General features: G+C 36.0%; 5 protein-coding genes across 6 annotated transcripts; 4 read left to right on the plus strand and 1 right to left on the minus strand.

Annotated features, from left to right (window-relative positions):
- Positions 1-1,893: 1,893 nt before the first annotated feature.
- On the plus strand, positions 1,894-5,465 carry LOC140860159 (probable methyltransferase PMT9). Its single transcript, XM_073263000.1, has 7 exons — positions 1,894-2,343; positions 2,455-2,619; positions 2,874-3,056; positions 3,153-3,747; positions 4,182-4,294; positions 4,418-4,638; positions 4,950-5,465. Exons 1-7 carry the CDS (start codon positions 2,107-2,109, stop codon positions 5,260-5,262), a joined length of 1,827 nt encoding a protein of 608 aa, XP_073119101.1. The 5' UTR covers positions 1,894-2,106; the 3' UTR covers positions 5,263-5,465.
- A 1,006-nt stretch (positions 5,466-6,471) lies between these two features.
- On the plus strand, positions 6,472-8,165 carry LOC140862454 (GDSL esterase/lipase At5g14450-like). The gene is made up of 5 exons (XM_073265477.1): positions 6,472-6,782; positions 6,893-7,102; positions 7,190-7,362; positions 7,435-7,708; positions 7,791-8,165. The coding sequence occupies exons 1-5, from the start codon at positions 6,527-6,529 to the stop codon at positions 8,036-8,038; spliced, it is 1,161 nt and encodes a 386-aa protein (XP_073121578.1). The 5' UTR covers positions 6,472-6,526; the 3' UTR covers positions 8,039-8,165.
- Positions 8,166-8,840: 675 nt separating this feature from the next.
- On the plus strand, positions 8,841-10,435 carry LOC140862455 (GDSL esterase/lipase At5g14450-like). The gene is made up of 5 exons (XM_073265478.1): positions 8,841-9,097; positions 9,193-9,402; positions 9,499-9,671; positions 9,819-10,092; positions 10,180-10,435. The coding sequence occupies exons 1-5, from the start codon at positions 8,857-8,859 to the stop codon at positions 10,428-10,430; spliced, it is 1,149 nt and encodes a 382-aa protein (XP_073121579.1). The 5' UTR covers positions 8,841-8,856; the 3' UTR covers positions 10,431-10,435.
- Positions 10,436-10,512: 77 nt separating this feature from the next.
- On the minus strand, positions 10,513-14,992 carry LOC140862456 (SAGA-associated factor 29 homolog A-like). Its single transcript, XM_073265479.1, has 9 exons — positions 14,464-14,992; positions 13,741-13,834; positions 13,447-13,523; positions 12,821-12,933; positions 12,558-12,643; positions 12,315-12,368; positions 11,161-11,311; positions 11,036-11,049; positions 10,513-10,851 (listed from the first exon to the last, which is right to left on the minus strand). Exons 1-9 carry the CDS (start codon positions 14,579-14,581, stop codon positions 10,746-10,748), a joined length of 813 nt encoding a protein of 270 aa, XP_073121580.1. The 5' UTR covers positions 14,582-14,992; the 3' UTR covers positions 10,513-10,745.
- An 859-nt stretch (positions 14,993-15,851) lies between these two features.
- On the plus strand, positions 15,852-17,290 carry LOC140866916 (uncharacterized). 2 transcript variants are annotated; one of them, XM_073271982.1, is made up of 3 exons: positions 15,852-16,285; positions 16,447-16,638; positions 16,892-17,290. In XM_073271982.1, exons 1-2 carry the CDS (start codon positions 15,896-15,898, stop codon positions 16,606-16,608), a joined length of 552 nt encoding a protein of 183 aa, XP_073128083.1. In that variant the 5' UTR covers positions 15,852-15,895; the 3' UTR covers positions 16,609-16,638; positions 16,892-17,290. The 2 variants fall into 2 exon arrangements, with proteins under 2 accessions (XP_073128083.1, XP_073128082.1); XM_073271981.1 differs by having other exon boundaries at positions 16,447-17,290.
- Positions 17,291-19,720: the final 2,430 nt, after the last annotated feature.

Here is a 19,720-nt window from a genome sequence, read left to right on the forward strand (position 1 = left end):
TTTCACCCTTACGTTATACAAAAACTCCAACACATTTATTCCCTCTGATAGGGGTTTTTATGCTAAATTTTTTAAAATATAGTATCTAACATGCTATTAACTTTAGATATAGTGTTTTTTTTATTATTATTATTTAGAGAGGATGTTGATACAATTTTCCCAAAAATTGAATTCCAGAACAAATTCATTCCTTAACATATTTTTGATTTTAAATTAAATATATGAATTTTAGTTTCTCAAATTCAAATGTATTTATACAAACGCACCTTTCAAGAATTTGAATTATTATATTACGTCTCGTTTCCCATTCAAAAATTTAATTTTGTGTTACATTTTATGAACATAATCCGTTGTGTTTTTGGAAAGTTTGCTTAATGACAAAAAAACTAGCATACTGCATAATATATAGAAAAATTTGTTTTTTTTGTCCTGTATATTCGTCAATTTGCAATTTTAATTATATATATTTTTAGATTTCAGTTTTAGTCTGTTATTTTTTATTTTTTGGGCAATTTCAGTAATTTATCTGATGTGACGCTGGTGCGGCAACAATGTATTGTTGATGTGGAGCTGACTTGTATAGTGTTACGTAAGTATTTTAAAATTGCCAAAAATAAAAAACATGCGGACTAAAATTGAAATATGAAAATATATAGGGCCGAAATCACAAAGTAACATACATACAACACCAAAATTAAAGTTTATATATATATATATATATATATATTATATGTAGCAAAATTGTTTAACTTTCTCTAAAAAAAAATTTAAAATCGTTTAACTCAGGGGTGACAAAAATTTTCGAAATTCCGACCATTCCCGAATCTTATCCTATTTCCGTTCCGAAAAAATTCCTTTTCGAAATTTTTCCGACCCAAACTTTCGGGATTTTTTCCGTCCCGATTAATATCGGAAGAGGGATCGGGAAAAAAACTTTATCCCGACGGGATTCCCGACCCGTTCCGAAATAATATAATAATATATTTTATTAATATATGAAGCTAAATATTATTATGTTTCAACCCATAAAACAATTAATCGTGAATTTAATTGACATAATTTTTATTGTTGAAACGATCGAATCGTGAAATCACGAAATGATATTTTATTATAGTGTATTTTTTTTAAAAAATAAAATAATAATTTAATTAATTTATATTTATAATTATCTAATTAGAACAAATATGTATAACAAGAGATCAATTTGACTATATATTTAACTAAATTTATTTAATAATTGTATTCGAATATTTTATTAATAATTACCCGATGCACTTCCTTATTTTACCAAAATCTTGAAGCATTATCCGGAATATATCCGAAATATTTTAATATTATATGTTTTAAGTTGAATATTTATTTTTTATTTAGAAATATAAGTTTCTAAATAGAATTTTTTTATAAAATAATCACATTTTTTTTGTTTGTATAACAAAATCTTGAATTTGAAAAAAAATCGGGATTTTCTCTCCCTACCCGACGGGATCTTGAATGTTCGGGATTCCGAATATTCGGGATTCCGAATATTCGGGTCCCGACATGTGTCGGGTACGAGAACGGGAGATAAAAAAAATTTTCCAAATTTTTTTAGGAACGAGATTTGGATAGAAGGGTTACGAGACGGGTCCCGACCTATTCCACCCCTAGTTTACCTTCAAAAAAAAAAGTGAATTTCCTTTTTTGGTTTGTTGATATTGTAACTAAAGATAATTTATTGATCGAATAAATTACAATTTTTCCATTAAAAAAAAAAGGACCAAAAAAAGAAAAACTTATTTAAATAGAATTAATTATCCAGTCAACATCCGGACTATTCGGCTGCCTAAACAAATCCAACCAGTAGAATTATCCCACGTCATCACTAGGCCCAAAAGCCGGTGCACATGCTATCATGTTCACCCTCCACAAGTGGAGAAAACACGCAGAACGGCAGAGGGTCGCAGAGCAAGCCCGCGTTTTCCCCACCCGAAGCTCGAATACGGCGGCGTTTTACGCCGTCGTTTCCATCCCCAAACAACATATCGTTAATCAGAAATGGTTCCACTCCTAGATTTACGATAATCTCCGGGAGAATCGGGTTCCATTTGCTTGCTTCTGGTGAACGAAATGAATCCAAAAAGGGACGCTGTTCAATCGCAGGGGCTGTTGAAGTTCGTGTTGATCGGTTCTTTAGTGTTACTGGGATTGGTTTGTCTGTATTATGGCGCGCTGTTTTCCTCCGCTCTGCCTCGTGCCGACGATTCGTTTGATGACGTTGTTGACGGAAGATTTGATCCGAAAAGGGATTTCGGTGACGTGCTCGAGGTCGGAGAACTCGATCCTGACGTTCCCAAAAGCATCCCGGTGAGTAACCATCCGCGTGAATGGTTCCGCATGAGCTGATGAATTTCAGCTGACAGTTACTGTTTATAACTTATGTTCTTGTTTGTGTTTTTTCTTTACGTGTTTGTGTAGGTTTGTGATTTGAGATATTCGGAGTTGATACCTTGTCTGGATAGGAATATGATGTCTCAAATGAAATTGAAGCTCAACTTGAGTTTAATGGAGCACTATGAAAGGCATTGTCCACAGCCCGAGCGTCGTTACAATTGCCTTATCCCTCCTCCCGCTGGCTACAAGGTTTGTTGCGTCATCTGCTCTGTATTTTTTAAATAGTGTTATAAGCTCTTATTCTGTGATTGCTTTGCATATTTACGGATAAGAGCTCAAGTAATTATCCTTTTGTATTGGATTCATTTTGATTTGAGTATAAATTTTGTGTTGCTTTGTTCCATTTTCTGTTCCTCAAAAGTGCATGTGATTCTGTTGCTGTAGTTACCGCATTTTCACTTTGTTAGTTTTGAATCCAATGGAATTTGCTGTTAGAAGTCCAGATCTCAATTAGATGGCCGATGAGTCGGGATCAAGTCTGGAAGGCGAATATACCCCATACACATCTAGCACAGGAGAAGTCAGATCAGAATTGGATGGTCGTGGATGGTGAAAAGATTAAGTTTCCAGGTGGTGGCACCCATTTCCACTATGGTGCTGACATTTACATTGCGGCTATTGCTGGGGTGCGTTTTATAGGCTCGATCAGCTATAGTTTTCATCTTGTGGTTTTATATTTAGTTTGTTTTGGTTTTTAACTCTTCGTGTTGTTTCTTCTATAGATACTGAAATTTCCCGATGACAAACTTAATAATGGTGGCCATATTCGAAATGTTCTTGATGTGGGCTGCGGGGTTGCAAGTTTTGGAGCATATCTCTTTCGCCATAACATCATTGCCATGTCGCTTGCTCCTAATGATGTCCATGAAAATCAAATTCAGTTTGCACTGGAGAGGGGGATCCCAGCCACTTTAGGTGTTTTGGGCACCAGAAGATTGCCATATCCCAGCCGATCATTTGAATTGGCTCATTGTTCCCGCTGTCGGATTGATTGGCTTCAAAGAGATGGTATTCTTTTGCTGGAGTTGGACAGGTTGCTCAGACCAGGAGGCTATTTTGTCTACTCTTCACCCGAAGCGTATGCACATGATGTGGAAAATCAAAGAATTTGGAGCTTGATGCATGACCTTCTGCGAAGAATGTGCTGGAGAGTTGTTTCAAGGAAAGACCAGACGGTGATATGGGCCAAGCCTTTAACTAATAGTTGCTACAGGAAAAGAACTCCTGGGACTATACCACTTATGTGTAGTTCTGATGATGATCCAGACGCAACGTGGAATGTGCTTATGAAGGGATGCATCACTCCATATTCAGCAAGTATGTGCTTCCTGTAATGTTAATCGTCAATCAGTAAACCTTCCGATTATAGACAGCAGAATGACGGAATTCTTGATTTTCCTTGTCATACTTTAACTGTAGATAGCATTCAAACTAAATGGGCACAAGTTTTTAATTCTATATGGCAAAAATTTCTTACTCTGCTTTTTGTGCATATAGTTTGCCAGTTTTTTCCATCAACAATTTTTAACATGGAATTTAAGTTGATGGATCATGGTGTTCTCTTACCCAGAAAGAAAATTGATTGATTTGATTGCATGTAATATTTCTTGTCATCAATTTTTGGTGGAACATTTTCTTTCCTTTTGCATTCGATGAATTGCAATAATCTTTTGAACTGGTATCATGAGGGTAAATTTTTTTTTTTTTTTTTTCATTTAATCATTTAAATACCCACCTTTTTGTGATAATAGAGATGCACCGGGAGAAGGGGAGTGGATTAGTAGCCTGGCCACGAAGGCTTACAGCACCTCCACCGCGTCTAGAAGAAATTGGTATCAGTATCGAGGACTTTCAGAATGACATGGCAAGTCTTTTATAACAATGCAATGCTCTTCCATCGTAATGTTGTTTAATGACACTGTACTAAACTCCTGTACTTCTGATGAATGTGTCGACTGTCAACTTATCTAATGTTTATGTGATGCAGAATGTATGGCATTATCGGGTGGCCGAGTATTGGAAGAAGATGAAATCTGTCATATCGGGTAATTCACTCAGAAATATCATGGACATGAATTCAAACCTTGGTGGTTTCGCTGCTGCCATAAATGACAAGGATGTTTGGGTAATGAATGTTGCTCCGGTCAATGAATCATCCAAATTAAAGATCATATACGATCGTGGCTTGATTGGAACAGTTCATGATTGGTAGGCTTTTGTTTCATATAACTTTTGTAGCTTCATCAAATCCCCTTCTGGCATTCTTCTGCAAACTGGCAATGGTTTGCCCATTAATTACTTGGCCAGTGATACCTAGATTTGAAGGGTCAGTTCAATTTATCAATATCTACATTTAGGAACAAAACTCTCCAAAAATCTCCCTGAGTGAGATCTTTCCTAAAACTTGATAAAATAGTTTAATTGTTTTGTGCAATTCAAAGTCATGATAGTTGGCCCTTGATACAGTTTGTATGCCTCTCTTTCAATGGTGGCTACCTGTAACAATACATCATTTGCAGGTGTGAATCATTCTCAACTTATCCACGCACCTATGACTTGCTACATGCCTGGTCAGTCTTCTCACAGATTGAGGCGCGAGGTTGTAGCTCACAGGATCTGCTGATTGAAATGGACCGAATACTAAGGCCGGAAGGATTTGTGGTGATTCGAGACTCGCCTTCTGTCATCAACTATGTACGTAAATTCTTGACTTCCTTAAAGTGGGATGGATGGTCATCAGAGGTCGAACCAACTGCCGATGCTCTCTCCACAAGTGATGAAAGAGTGTTGATTGCGAGAAAGAGATTGTGGGATGATAATCATGTGTCATAAATCTGGGGAGTTCTGTACCTTTCATCACTGATTTCTTGATTAGATGCTCAGGTTAGTTCTTAGTGTATATGAACGTGCAAATTTGGATGTCGTCGAAATGTGTAGGCTCTATAGAATTTGGTTTGGATCCTGGATGGTCTCATCCTTTCTCCTAACCGAAGGGACTTGATCTTTTTTGCTAGCATACACTAATCCTTTATTCTCATCTTGTTTCAAGTACTACCTCTACTTCGCATGTAAACAATACCTAATTTCCACACGTGCACGTTAGACGTTTAAGAATTCTTAGATGGGCTCTGAATGATCGGGCAAATTTAAGTTAATTTAAGTTTTGGGCCAGAATCCAGAGCGAATCTCCCGGTTGTATTTGAATCCATTTAAAGTCACATTAGTTTAACAAAATATGAGCAATTTGAAATTTTTTTATCGAGAAATCCATGCTCACAATTCTAAATTCAGAAGCGATTAAGATTTTGTATTTTCCGTCCAATTTTTTTGCCAGTATATGTGCGCTTTACCCCATTTTTATCTCGAAAAAGGCTAACAATATTCAAGTCACTTTATGGAACATGGAGCCGTGTCTCTATCATAATTTCTGGACTGAAACGATTTTCAAGTGATTAAAGCTGGTTTTTGCATCACATCGATTCCTGAAAGTGACATAATCTTCAAACACTAAAAACAATATAATTCTGATACATGCAAAACGTCATATTTCAAGATCTTCATTTCTTTGAACTATGTTTTCCCCAAAGTCAAATTGGAACCAGAAATCCATACAAATGGACAGATTGAGGTAATCAACAAATTCGATGATAAAACAAGTACTCAAATGTGAATACGACATAAGATACTACTGTTAAAAAGAAGATTATATTGTAGTCTTTTTTTGGTGAAGAAAGTTAAAGCTGACATCCGTTACAATATAACAAACTGCAACACTAAAGAACAATGCATAGGAACCAGTCCTAATGCTTAAAATCAGGAAGCAAAAGCCAACTTTATGAACAACTCGAGCACATTCTTGGCATGAACACAGAACGCATCCTGCTCTCCATGTACAACTCAGGATTTATTTAATTAAATAAATAAAACGATAATTTTTTTGGAGACAAAAATCCAATTTTTATAGAGACAGTCTAAAAAGCTTGATCCTTAAAATTCGTCCCATGATTGGCCCTTCAAAGTATATATATTAATTGATCCATGCAACTTCAATTAACAAGACAGTTAGAAGGCAGACTCATTATTTTCTTGAAAAACAATGCATGAACTGGACTTCAAAATATTAAAAATTGTAATCCTCGTACTAGCTTCACTTGCACTTAGTGGTAGAGGAAGATGGATAAGTACATCGGCACAATGCAATTTTCCGGCCATTTACAACTTCGGTGACACAAACTCAGACACCGGAGGGATATCAGCTGCATTTGGGCCAATACCTTCTCCATATGGAGAGACTTTCTTTAGAAGACCTGCCGGAAGATACTCCGATGGACGTCTTATCATTGATTTCATTGGTATCTTTATTTTCATCAAAAGGGATGTTAGAAAAAATATATATATATATATATATTTTTTGAAATGTTGGCTTGATATAATGTGCTGATTAAATGTACGTCTTGTGCAGCTGAGAGCTTGGGGCTGCCATATGTGAGTTCATATCTTGATTCACTAGGTGCAGATTTTCGACATGGTCAAAATTTTGCAGCCGGAGGATCAACCATTGTTACACAGAACGAAGCCATATTCGAGAGTGGCATAAGTCCCTTCTCACTTGATGTGCAAACTATACAATTTGATCAGTTCAAATCGCGAACCTACGATCTATATCAGCAAGGTGATCATACACCTTCCCGCTGCCAACTTTGTTTTTTTCTTTCTCCTTTTTATCATTAAAAATGACATGAGATTCATGATATTTCAGCTACAGATCCATTGGACAAAACGGCACTTCCTAGACCAGATGAATTCTCAGAGGCTCTCTACACATTCGATATCGGTCAGAATGATCTCTCTGCTGCTGCCAGAAAGCTAACCGGATATCAACTTCAAGCCGTGATCCCGAAAATGGTGAACCAATTTGCAGCAGCATTAACAGTGAGTTTATGCTCAAACTGATCATATTTTCTATCAATTCTGAGTTACTAAAGTATGGCTATATGTTTCTAGCGCTTATATCTACAAGGAGCAAGAGCCTTTTGGATTCACAATACAGGACCTATTGGATGTTTGCCGGTAGCTACTATCTACATCAGGAATCAAAAACCTGGTTTATTGGACAAGGTTGGATGCATGAACGGGCTAAATATCATGGTTGTCGAGTTCAATCGGCAGCTTAAAGATAGAGTGACCAATTTGAGGGCAGAGCTTCCACAAGCTGCCTTGAACTACATTGACATCTACTCGGCCAAATATGACTTAATCAGCAACGCGAAAATATACGGTCAGTACCTGAAACTCAGCAAATGATCAGATGACCATGATGATTGATATTTTGGCCAATCTTATGCTGTTTTCTTGAACAGGATTCAGGGATCCGATGAAGATTTGCTGCGGGGTACACGAAAGTAATACGGACGTGTGGTGCGGGCAAAGAGGGATGATCAACGATACAGAAATGTTTGGAGGTTCTTGTGGGACTGCGGAAACATACATTAGTTGGGATGGAGTTCACTTCTCTGAGGCTGCAAATCACTGGATTGCTAATCGTATACTGAATGGCTCGTATTCCGACCCTCCGATGCCCATTGCGAAAGCATGTCTTAAGGGTTGAATGCAAGCCATTGTTGCTAGATGGTTATATGAGTAGTGATAGTCATAGGAGTGGTTTCAACTATCCATGAAAGTGTTTTCCAAGAATCCGCTGTTTCTGTCTGTACCCTGTACTAGTATTTTCTTGGTGTAATACTCTTTTTTACTGCAATGGTGAATCTTAAACTTGAAAGAACTTGACGCCACAACATCATCATCAACGAGTGCAAGAACATTATAACTGGTTTGTTGGTATTTTTACAAGAATCTGGAAAGTGATGTCTTGGCCTGATTTTTATAAATCTTTAGAACATGTTCTGAACTGAAAAAAGGCAAAAATCTTTCACGTTTATGATTGGAAAAGAGGAACTTCTGTATAAAAGGTTAACTGCATTATTTTAGATAGTGTTTAGGAGAGTTTCTAAGAAGCACACTTCTCGATTTCTCGTCAACAAAATTTTGATATTTTGTTGACGAGTAATCTGATGCATTGGAATATAATTTTAAGGAGCACGAATTGATTATTTTTTCCTTTTTAGAAATAAAGTAGGGATGGGCTCGGTTGAAAATTTTAACCTTGCATGTCTCTTTCTACGCCTCCTTAAATGAAAATTAGTCAGCAGAGAAGATTACTTTTTGTGTTAAATATATCCCAACTTTTCTTCTTTCCTGAAGAATTGCATGCTCAAACAAAACACAACACGGTAGGATTAAGCTTGTACCTCGTAGGTCCCACGTGATCCAATGGTTAAGAATGCACCAAGATGCCTATATAACTGATGCCAGCACCCAGTACTCAAAATTTTCTATCAGTGTAATATGACTACAAAGTTGGCAATAATGGATTTTTTAAGAATCTTAATTCTCTGTGTCTCGATTTCATTGCTCTTACAAACGGAAGCTGATGAGCTACAATTGTCACCCTGTGATTACCCTGCTGTATACAATTTCGGTGACTCGAATTCTGATACCGGAGGAATAGCATCAGCATTTCATCCACCAGCACCACCTTCAGGTGAGACATTCTTTAAGAAGCCAGTTGGAAGAGCCTCCGATGGACGCCTTATCATAGACTTCATCGGTAAGAAATCACTGCAACTCAGATGTTACATCTTTTCACAGACCTCCCCTCTTTTCTCTCAAAGTCTAATATCTACCTTGATAATGTACATGAAGCTGAGCATCTGGGAATACCATATTTGAGTCCTTACCTGGATTCAATAGGATCCAGTTACAGGCACGGTGCAAACTTTGCAACAGGAGGTGCAACCATCATGCGGCCTAATGAATCTTGGTTTGAAAATGGTGTCAGCCCTTTCTCTCTTGAAATCCAATTTGAGCAGTACACTCAATTCAAAGACAGAACAGCTTATTACGTCAATGAAGGTTCACATGAAACTCTGCTAGGTCTTCAAGAAAAAACCGTCGTTAATGTGCCTTTTTGTTTCTGTACCTGATCTTCATTTATACTTTGAATTTCAGTGAAGAAAAAGCTCGTTAAAAAGAGGCTACCAAAACCTAAGGGCTTTGTCAAGGCGCTGTTCACGCTTGATATAGGGCAAAATGATATTGCTGCAGGCATAAGAAAGTTGAGTTTAGAACAACAGAAAGCTGCCATACCCATGATAATCAGCAATTACTCAACACAAATAAGAGTAAGCTGCACTAATAACTGCTGCTACTGTATTTTTAGTCTATGGTCCTGAAACTTAAGTGATCAGGATAAAAAATTATGCCAGTCGATTCCAATTTAAATGGCTATGTTTTTCATGCTTATTTTCTTTGTTTCTACATCCCCGTAGAATCTGTACGCAAAAGGGGCAAGGACATTTTGGATACACAACACGGGTCCGATTGGCTGTTTGCCTATAGCCACAGTTAAAGTCCAAGATCCGATGCCGGGGTACCTTGATGAGCATGGCTGTGTCAAGAACCAAAATGAAATAGCTATGCAATTTAACAATGATCTCAAATACGAGGTTCTCAAACTAAGAACAGAGCTTTATGAAGCTTCGATAGTATACGTTGATATGTACACTGCAAAGTATGAATTAATCGCAACCGCAAAGAATCAAGGTATGATCATATCATATCCAACCAATTTTGTGGAAAAAAATGTGAGCTTTACCTTTCTTTAAGGAAAGTGCATCTTTCTTTTCGCAGGATTTGGGGGCCCTTTTCAAATATGCTGCGGATATCATGGAATCGGGTACGATATCAGGTGTGGAAACAAAGGTAATGTAAATGGTAGTGAAGTGTTTGCTGATTCTTGCGCAGATCCTTCTGTAGTAATCAGCTGGGATGGTGTGCACTATTCCGAAGCTGCAAACCATTGGATTGCAAATCGTATAGTAGATGGATCCTTGTCAGATCCGCCAATGGCAATCATGAGAGCTTGCCATAAGCAACTGTGAGGCCGTTGAAACATCATAGGATTTAATATGCAGGAACAGCAGAATCTACCTATGAAAAACACGCTTGTAAAGACAATTTAACTGTCCTTTTCAGATTCACCTCTGAATTAATAATTTTTACACCTGTACACTGCTGTTTTGATCAATAAATATCGCAACTAATATTAAATGTCTAAATCGAGTTGTTGCAAGAAAGGAAAAAGCTGCTTCAAAGGGCGTGGATACAAACTACGCTTAATCTTAATCTAATGGTTACAAAGCTTAAATGCTACAAGAACATGCATCAGAATTTTTTACAACATATAAATAGCATGGTTATTGACGATATCCTTCTGGAAGAGGGACAACCCGGTGGAAGGGTACTAATCGTTGAGGCAAAGATCCATCCTCCTCTTCATCGTCATCAAATTCCAAAACATAGCTGTCAAGGTACAACCACAAAAAAAATTTAGAACTTCAAAAATCACCTGATAAATCGAACATCTATGTCAACTGTCAACACAAGCATATAAATTACAACAAGATAACATAATCTACAGTTGATTCATGAGGAATAACAGACGAAGATGATGAGAAAAGTAGCAAACTGAAGAAAAGATACTTACTCATCGGTCTTCCTCTACATAATTGCAAATCGAACATAACATTGCATGCAAAAAAAAAAAAACATAATTGCAAGTCAGCTTGAATCATTTCACCATTGGAAACAGCATAGAAAGCAAATATATACCTTCCGTGCTTGGACAACAGTTGCTTTATATAGAGTTGTGGTTTCTGGATATACTGCCAAAACATGTTTCCCAGGAGGAAAATCGTGGGCACTAGAGAGATCAGTTCGCTTTGGAAATGGCATGATATGCGACATTGGCAGCTTGTATTTTCTGACACCATCAAGAAAAAGAAACCAATAGACGATCAATAAGAACCAACAACAGGCGAGCATTACATTTGGATGAGCGCAAACATAAATAAATTGGATTAATTGCCCATAGAAACCAAAGAACCTTACAAAACCTAGAGTAAAATCCTTTATCGCAACACTACAGCTAACAAGATTAATGAAAGAATCCACGACTAAATCCATGAGACTAAGACTATCACCGATCACAATGATACTTCATTTTGTGGCTTTTATGTACTGGATCGCGGACGGAAAGTGCATTTTGAATATCATTGTCATGTCAAAATCTGTCAATTGAGTTGCAAGGTTCTCCAAACTTTTATGAATCAAAGAAATAAAAAAAGATAAAGAAGAAAATAAAAACAAAATCAGAAACAGAAACAAGACATCTTTTTTCTGGCAAAAAGGTCTCGTATTTAACGAAATATAGTTTGGGTCTCTGTGGAGCAAAGCCTTGGAGGTGTTTGATCTAGTTTGGGTTGTTCCTCAATCTAATTGGGATCTTTTTGAACTGGATTTAGGTCGAGATTTGCGAAGGAAGGGCAGAATTTTTTTGGTATATGGTGGTTCAGTGCATTTGCTGCTTTGTTTGGTTAGAAAGAAATAAGAGGGTTTTTGAAGACCAAGAAGCATCGGTGGAAGGGTGCTGGGACAAGATTAAGTTTCAGGCTCCCTGCTGGCTTCAGTCCATTGAGGAATTTAATTTTTTTTCGGTGTCTGATATGTATAGGGATTGAAGTATTATCATGAGGTGTTAGATTGAGTTTATTTTTTGGGTCGTTTCTGTCATCTTTGCCTCTGGTCCGCCCTAGTAATTATCCTTGTTTATTAAATATTAATACGAGTTTCTTATAAAAAATATTTAATGGAATGATAAAGTATCTCGGTGAACTGACACTGAAGCAGCGCCAACAGAACCGAAAAAACATTAGTAACAAAGGCAAATAGGCAATACAGAGGTAAAATTAGAAGAAAGAGCCAACCTTTGCCCACCGCTCTCCTCATCATCACCTGGTTCTTCATCCAACACTTCGATTCTGTGTTCACACAATCGTTACACATAGACGTTGATTACGACCAGTTTACATCAGATTTTTTCTAAAAATAAAAATAAAAATAAAAGCAAATCTAAATTTTAAGGTCATATCTTTTGTATGAAGCTTTCCATAAATGTTACGAAATTAGCAAAAATGCACTTTCGCCTTCTAAATAAAAACAACACTCACTCTCTTGTTTCCTTGTCAAAATGGATAACTTTAACCACAAACCATTCATCCTTTCCTGCATCCTCTTGAGGGACCCTTGCTGCCACCTGAATTGTTTGGAGATTTCTAATTATGATCCACTATTAAATTATCACAACGGTAGCCGGTAGGTATCTCAAACGAGAATAACAAAGTTGGATTCTTTATTTCTTTAAAAGAGAAAATCAACAGGAATACAGGATAATCAGCGGTAAGTGGGTGAAGACTTCAGGCTTAATGCAAACCTGTTCACCCTTCAAATTTGCAAGGTTCTCTAGGTGATTTCGCATTGAAGGAGAAAGTCTAGAGACATCTGAATCGGCCTTCATCCTCTTCTTTTTCGGCTCAGTACCGTCTCCTGTTGATGAAACTCCCAAGTTATATTGCCAATCCGAAGATAAAGTAGATACAAAAAATGAATAAAATGAAACATGAGTGGGTATTTAAAAGTAAATATCACGTGAAAAAAGCTCAATTGCAATTTTAGCACTGTACCAATTTAAAACCTACATAAACTGGACTACATAATGAATATGCATCTGCATAACATCTTATTTCTTTCAATAGGTAACACTCATTCGGAAAAGGACAAAACCTCTTAAACTCTCTTCTTTTCATGCACATGTTTATACAAAACAAGGAAGGAAGCAAATTTTAAACTCGGTGAAATATTCATAGGAATAACATGAAAAATAGTCGCAATATTTTGAGGATCACTAAATTAAACATATCTAATACGAAGACAACCAACTGATCAAAATTCTAAAAACTAAGATCACTTGACAGCTTGGTCACTAGCCATCAAATTTGTCATCACCATACAGCCAGAAGTAGTCCTTTTATTGAATGTCTTCTAAAACCATGTACAAACCTATCTTTCTGCGATGTTGTCCTGAAGTCCCAGAAGGTATTAGAGCATCCAGTTGTCCTAACAATTGGGTGGAAATGCTGTTTACAAATGAAAAACATAGCTGAGATGTAGAAAAATGTGTGCGCCAAATCAAACTTTTACATTCAACGATTCGATGGTGTGTAAATCACGAAATCCAAACAAGATGGCAACACTGCTTAAGCAGCGATGCCGATAATGTGATGAGAATTTGGAAAATGAAAATAAAAGTCCAAAAAAGAACAAACATCCTAATGGAATAAAATTCAGGCATACGTCACTTCATTCTCTGACAACTCTTTGGCTTGTGTATATAACATCTTGAGCCTTGATAGAGAATTGTCACCAGGCTTTTCCACCACTTCAGGTGCTGTATGGATAAAGAAACACCATATTATTTCCTCTGCACTAGTCTATGAGAAGGTTTCATATAGATTTAAACCAATGCATGCTCATACTCCACTCATGATTCCCTAGCTCGAAAAAATACATGAAGGATCCATGGCAGAGCCAAGAATTCATATTAATCAAGGCAAATTAGAAGTCTAAATATTTTTCCAAATAGAGGGAGCTTGCGTACGTTTTTACTAAAAAGAAAATAAAAACACCGGACACACGTGGCTTTGCGACTGGATCAATCCAAGCTTATTTAAAACAATCGAAATCTAGCAAACAACATATGCCATTCTAACTAATGTTCAATAAATAATTTACAAAGCAAACTATTAAGTCAATTTGATTTTTCCTCCACTAGATTTGATGTATACCCGTAGGAGCACATTAACTCATCCCAAACGTGAAGCACACAACAGATATTTCAAAATGCCATTCTTCAATTCACGAAACCATCAATCAAGCTAACACTGCACACAATCTTCGAAATTTTCCCAGATATAACGGTGAACAGATATTTCATAGTTACAACAATCAAGAGTAAGTGGGACAACCTGAATGGCTCCGAATTAAGAAACAAAACTAATATTTACACAACCCACTCACTGGATTGGAGTTTCTTGTGCATCTTGTTGATCTCCATGAGGATCTCCTCTTGCTTTTTCCTTAAGCGGTCAAGTTCTTCCGAGTTCTCCACGATTCCGGCAATCTCGGGAGTGGACATCGCCCAGTACTCCTCGAAGACCCGTGCTGACCGCCGTAACTAACTTCGGGCAAGAAAGACAATGATTCAACTACGTTAGATCCTTGAATCTTTACACGTTTCAGAAATCGAACACTTTTGATATTGTTTTTAAGGAAATTATGATCTGATTTCGGATGGGAAGGTGATAGCTTTTCAGGTAATTGTCCTTAAATTGGGAGGTGGCTCCAGCTCCGGTGGATTTTGAATCCGCCTTCGGTTTTCTTGGAATCGTTGGGAATCAAAATCGCATTCTTCGACTTGTGATCGAGTACGAATTCGAATTCGAATTCTTTTTCAAAATAAAAATCGCATTTTGACTTGTTTCCTTAATTGGGACGAGAACCGAGGATTTATGGATCGATTCTATTACAAAACTCGAAACATTGGTTGATCTTACATTAAGGTGCCTCTCCATAGAATCTAATTTATATGGATTATTATAAAATTTATCATCTCATATCATATCTTATATTATAATTTTATTTTACTTCATTTGATCTCTATAAATGATATAGTTAATTCTTCTTGATTATTAAATTTAAATGAAATAATTTTAGATTCAAATGGATAAAGTATTCGACAAGTCGTGCGTAATCCAAAACCGCCAAAATGAATTAACGGCGACGTTGCCAAAAACTATGATCGCTAAGATCATGTAGATCAATGTAAGAAGATACGATTGACTTGCAGAGAGCCAAGGTAAGTATTAGTTATGATTGTGAAGATTTGACTGGCTCGTAAATAGGTACACATAGTTGGGTAAGTTAGATTTTATCTATACAGACACTGTCTTGACAACGTATCTAAGATTGATATTTATCAATAAATGTGACCTCCATTATTTTTTAATGTACCTCGCATGTCTTGATAAATGACGACTCTTAGATTTATGATGGGGGTAATGCCTATAAATATAGTTTGAAATGATCCACATAGCCCATATACGATAAGTTAGAAAATTTGTCAATTTTAAAATTAAAAAAAAACACTTTTCAAAATTATTCTATATTTTTATTATTTTTATTTATTAAAAAAATATATTACATAAATAAGTAACGCGTGGTTCGAATATTTTAGTTTTTATTAATGAACGTAAAACTGAAATTTTAAAAATAAATAAATAAAAAAATTATTTGTTTTGTGAAAGTATATTAATACAATAGTTTTTTTGTCACTTTTAAAAATAATTTTGATAATCATTTATTTTTAGAACACAGGTTACAAACATGTTTGTCTACGTATTTATTCACTGACACTCAAATTGAATTCAAAATCTTCCCTCGAACCCTATCCATGGATCCAACAGATTGGGAGAATCCAGACGACTGGGAGCTGATTAATGATGATGGGTTTGTGTACAAGCGAAAGAAACTACGGCGCCAGGACTCCATCGCTACCTCGTCCGCCGCCAATCAGCCGCCAAATCCGGAGGATTCGACCAAAAACCTCCGGGAGCGGAAGAGAAAGGTTCTTCTTAAACTGAGGGAGAAGTATTCAAAAGAGATTCTTCAGTGGGAACGTTTGTCGAGCACCTTGCAGGAATTGGAGGCCAGCTCCCAGACACAGCTTCAGGCGCGTCAAGGGATTTGTAACACGCTCACTTTTACCGATCCCTCGACCTCAGAAGAGCGTTCCTTGACAAATTCCACCCACCGGAGACTCGTCGACGATCTCCTCTCTCAGGTTCTAGCTTCTCGCTTTAAAACTTTATGCACCCGCCACTTCATTGCTTTGAACATGCGTTGTAAAAATAAATGCTTGGGATTATTCCTTTGTGGAACTTGAAAGCTAAAAAAGGGGGAAATTTGGAATTTTTTTGATGACATTTTTATTGAATCGAATAGGTTGAAGCACAGGAGGCTATAATTTATGGTGTCTCGCATTTATGTGATGTAGCTGAGGCATTGTGCAGTGCGCAAGAGGAAAGGCTGAAGCAACAATTCTTCGACCTGCCGATTTGGGAATCTTCACCATGTGAACTTATTGCAGGATTAACTGAGCAGTAGACCTCTGTGGTACTTTGTGGATATATAGTGGTATTGTTCTAGGTGTATTTTGTGTGTATTTCAACTGTAGTCTAGCGCAAGTTGTCTGTTTTTTGTAGAGTTAACCTGCCAAGAAAAAAAACAGCAGGCATATCAATGGACAATCAAGATTTGTGTGGGCATATATGACTTAGGTTCTTGAGAAACGAAGTGCAGTATCATTTTAGCTCCATTTTTTTATATGATGTGAAGTGATTGGACGCACTTTTTGGGGCTGATTGTGCATGCATTTTTGTTATAACAGATCGGACGGTGAGAAGAGTTTTAATGGTCTGGCTCCATTTGAGCTCTTGTAAAACGAGGTTGAGGGTGTGTGAAGTTACATCATGATCTATTTTTGCCCGTTGCCTTGTATTTTCGGGTGATGACAGATAATTTAGTTGGATTTGCACATGTTCCCGTTCCAATGTCGTATGGATGGAATGATAGAAAGGCAAAACTCAGGTGCTAACTTTCTGTGGCTTTGAATTGGTAGGTCTGGTTGTTGTTTGGTAGGCTCATGGAACAAGATAAATATTGTTTGTAGTTTCGTTAAGTTTTCATGATTTTCATCCCAGCTGGTGGGTGGTAAGCTTTTTCAATGCTGTATGGTTCTTTATCTTGACATTTGATTTCACTATCAATAATTTTTATTGTATTTCAGTTGCTGGCAAATATTATACAAAATAATGATGCCTTTATCATTCTTTGTCTTTTTGTGTTTTTGCTTAGTGATTACCGCGAGCAACAGTGCACGTTTTTGGTTGTTAAAAAGAAGAAAAAAAATATTATTTGAGTGAAATTACATGGAATATATGGTTTAAATAAGTTCGAGAGTTGGCCTCGGGTAACAGGTGACATTATTGTGACAGTGGAGCATTTGTAGTTCACAACATAACTATATATATCAAATGTCCTCATATGTCTAAAAAATCAATTGATCTTGCATTTCCCACGAATTGGATAGTACATAAAAGGTTATGGCTGGTAGAAACAATTTTAAAAAGAAGAAAAGTAAACTCGATGTTCAGTCGTCGAGATACATGAAAATCGTAGAACTTTCATCGGCTGAAAAATAAAGCCAGCACTCTTGTATGCATCCTCCAAGAGTTGTGCTTGTGAATACCTTTTTGGGCAATACACAACAACACATCAACACCACCTCCGCTACCTGTAAACTTTGATGCAATACCGTTCTGTTTGCCCACTACAACCATCTCTATGTTCAGATCAAGTGCATCATCACCAAACATTTTCGTGCATCATCACCAAACATTTTCGTGAAGTTTGTCGTAGTCCTTTTCAAGTTTCAACCAACATTGTCCTTATCTCCAATGCAATATTTGCAACCTCTTCCATCTGTTCTTTTGTTAATATGTGTCACTGCATAAGCAACTACCATCACATTTGTATTTAATATCATGCTAACGCATTTTGGTGATTGAAAAAAGAAGATTGATGAAGTAACCAAGGAAAATTATCCTCCAAATAAGGATAATAGCAACATTTAAAAGCAATTTCATTTATATAACCCTAATAATATATAAACAACAATGTTGTATTTGGTATCATTTCCTGTTCAAATTGTTAATTGAATGTCATTTCTTGTTTTTTCAACGTCAACATTTGATCTAGTTTATTTTCAATGTAAATCTCAGATTTCGACTAAATCTCTGAATCTAGTTTTTTCTTCGAATAAGTAAAATTATTCTTAATCATTTTAGCAGGTTTTGTTTAGCCTTGTACTTTAAACACAGCCATCGTTGGTCTTTATTCAATTTTTTATACAAAACTTTTGATCTTTTTGTCCATGGAGAAGGGCGTAGCAAAACAATAACCCAAACTCAATCTTTGAAAAATGGCTAGGAAAAATTTACCATATGTTTTGTTCACCCCTCTTTTTCAAATATGGGAGGCCCAAACACAAGAGAGAAGGCAGGAAGAGTTGGCGGCCCAAGTAGCAGAAGAAGACCATAATATAAATATGTATAGCCGTAGGAATAAGAGTTGTATTGAGAGTTTATATTTGTATTTGCACATAATATATTGTTGGTTTCCATTGTTGGTTCTTGTAGCTATGGACGAGTTTGTCTTATGCTCGTATAAGGAATCAAAGATAGCCAGGAGGGTGATCATAGGTCTTAAAATGTAAAATGACTTCAAAAAATAAATTTATTAAGTTAAATTTGATTTTATTAATAATGGTAAATTTTTGTGGTTCTCGAAAATTTTTAAAAGCTTATTGTTATATGGTATATATATGTATATTATTGTTTATTTATTTATTTATTTATTTATTTACATTCCAATATATATTTATTGATTGCGAACACCCACCTTCTTTTATATTTGTTCAAGGATCTTGTCCTCGAGTTTTCAAAATTTTATTTTATGTATTTATCACACTCAAATAAAAATTTTTAGAAAACTAATGCAAGGACCACAATTTTAAAAAAACAAAAGTAGTGACTCTCATTGAAAATTAATAGTCCCGTCATCGCTGCATACTATACGGGCCCATAAACTTAACTTTCTGGATCTATACTTGCGGATCTACTATTTTTTGGTTATTAATGAAAAAATATGACTATTTATGTTAACATTATTATTTTTAATTATAAATAAAGTAGGATTGATTCATCTCACGAAAAAACTACTCGAAACACAAAAACAAAAAAGTTATTTGATAAACTTATCAACGATCTAACTTTAGCAAGTTACAAACGAACTCTTATGTTTATATATACAAGTTTCATACGCTATCCAGATTCTTATTAATTTCAGAACATTCCATCCAACTCTACACAAATACAAGAGTATTCAAAAATATTTTCACATTTACATTCGTTAAAATATTAAGAGTCTTGATCTTACTCCAATCTCCACATCTTGTTAGATTGACACGAAAGTTTCTAGACTCGACATTTTCCACAACATATATACTATGTGATTCCACATTAACTTAGAATGTTCAAGTTTTGTTCATTATGTACCAAGTACCAACACAAGTTAAAATAAAATGTTCCATTTGTGCGCTTAGTCTTATCTACCAAATTATATAACTTCTCGTACGATTATTTGATAATATATTTAT

This window comes from Henckelia pumila, chromosome 4 (assembly GCF_033568475.1).
Source record: "Henckelia pumila isolate YLH828 chromosome 4, ASM3356847v2, whole genome shotgun sequence".
Lineage (NCBI taxonomy): Eukaryota > Viridiplantae > Streptophyta > Magnoliopsida > Lamiales > Gesneriaceae > Henckelia > Henckelia pumila.

Excerpts from the sequence above, each read along its gene's own strand:
- LOC140860159 (XM_073263000.1), top strand. The coding sequence starts at position 2,107 with ATGAATCCAAAAAGGGACGCTGTTCAATCGCAGGGGCTGTTGAAGTTC. Across the intron at positions 4,295-4,417 it reads AGGACTTTCAGAATGACATG|AATGTATGGCATTATCGGGT; the intron begins GCAAGTCTTTTA and ends TATGTGATGCAG. Across the intron at positions 4,639-4,949 it reads ATTGGAACAGTTCATGATTG|GTGTGAATCATTCTCAACTT; the intron begins GTAGGCTTTTGT and ends CATCATTTGCAG.
- LOC140866916 (XM_073271981.1), top strand. The coding sequence starts at position 15,896 with ATGGATCCAACAGATTGGGAGAATCCAGACGACTGGGAGCTGATTAAT. Across the intron at positions 16,286-16,446 it reads TCGACGATCTCCTCTCTCAG|GTTGAAGCACAGGAGGCTAT; the intron begins GTTCTAGCTTCT and ends TGAATCGAATAG.
- LOC140862456 (XM_073265479.1), bottom strand. The coding sequence starts at position 14,581 with ATGTCCACTCCCGAGATTGCCGGAATCGTGGAGAACTCGGAAGAACTT. Across the intron at positions 12,934-13,446 it reads ACAACATCGCAGAAAGATAG|GAGACGGTACTGAGCCGAAA; the intron begins GTTTGTACATGG and ends TTTCATCAACAG. Across the intron at positions 12,644-12,820 it reads CAAATTTGAAGGGTGAACAG|GTGGCAGCAAGGGTCCCTCA; the intron begins GTTTGCATTAAG and ends CAAACAATTCAG.
- LOC140862455 (XM_073265478.1), top strand. The coding sequence starts at position 8,857 with ATGGATTTTTTAAGAATCTTAATTCTCTGTGTCTCGATTTCATTGCTC. Across the intron at positions 9,403-9,498 it reads AGCTTATTACGTCAATGAAG|TGAAGAAAAAGCTCGTTAAA; the intron begins GTTCACATGAAA and ends TTTGAATTTCAG. Across the intron at positions 9,672-9,818 it reads ATTACTCAACACAAATAAGA|AATCTGTACGCAAAAGGGGC; the intron begins GTAAGCTGCACT and ends ACATCCCCGTAG.
- LOC140862454 (XM_073265477.1), top strand. The coding sequence starts at position 6,527 with ATGCATGAACTGGACTTCAAAATATTAAAAATTGTAATCCTCGTACTA. Across the intron at positions 6,783-6,892 it reads TCTTATCATTGATTTCATTG|CTGAGAGCTTGGGGCTGCCA; the intron begins GTATCTTTATTT and ends CGTCTTGTGCAG. Across the intron at positions 7,103-7,189 it reads CTACGATCTATATCAGCAAG|CTACAGATCCATTGGACAAA; the intron begins GTGATCATACAC and ends ATGATATTTCAG.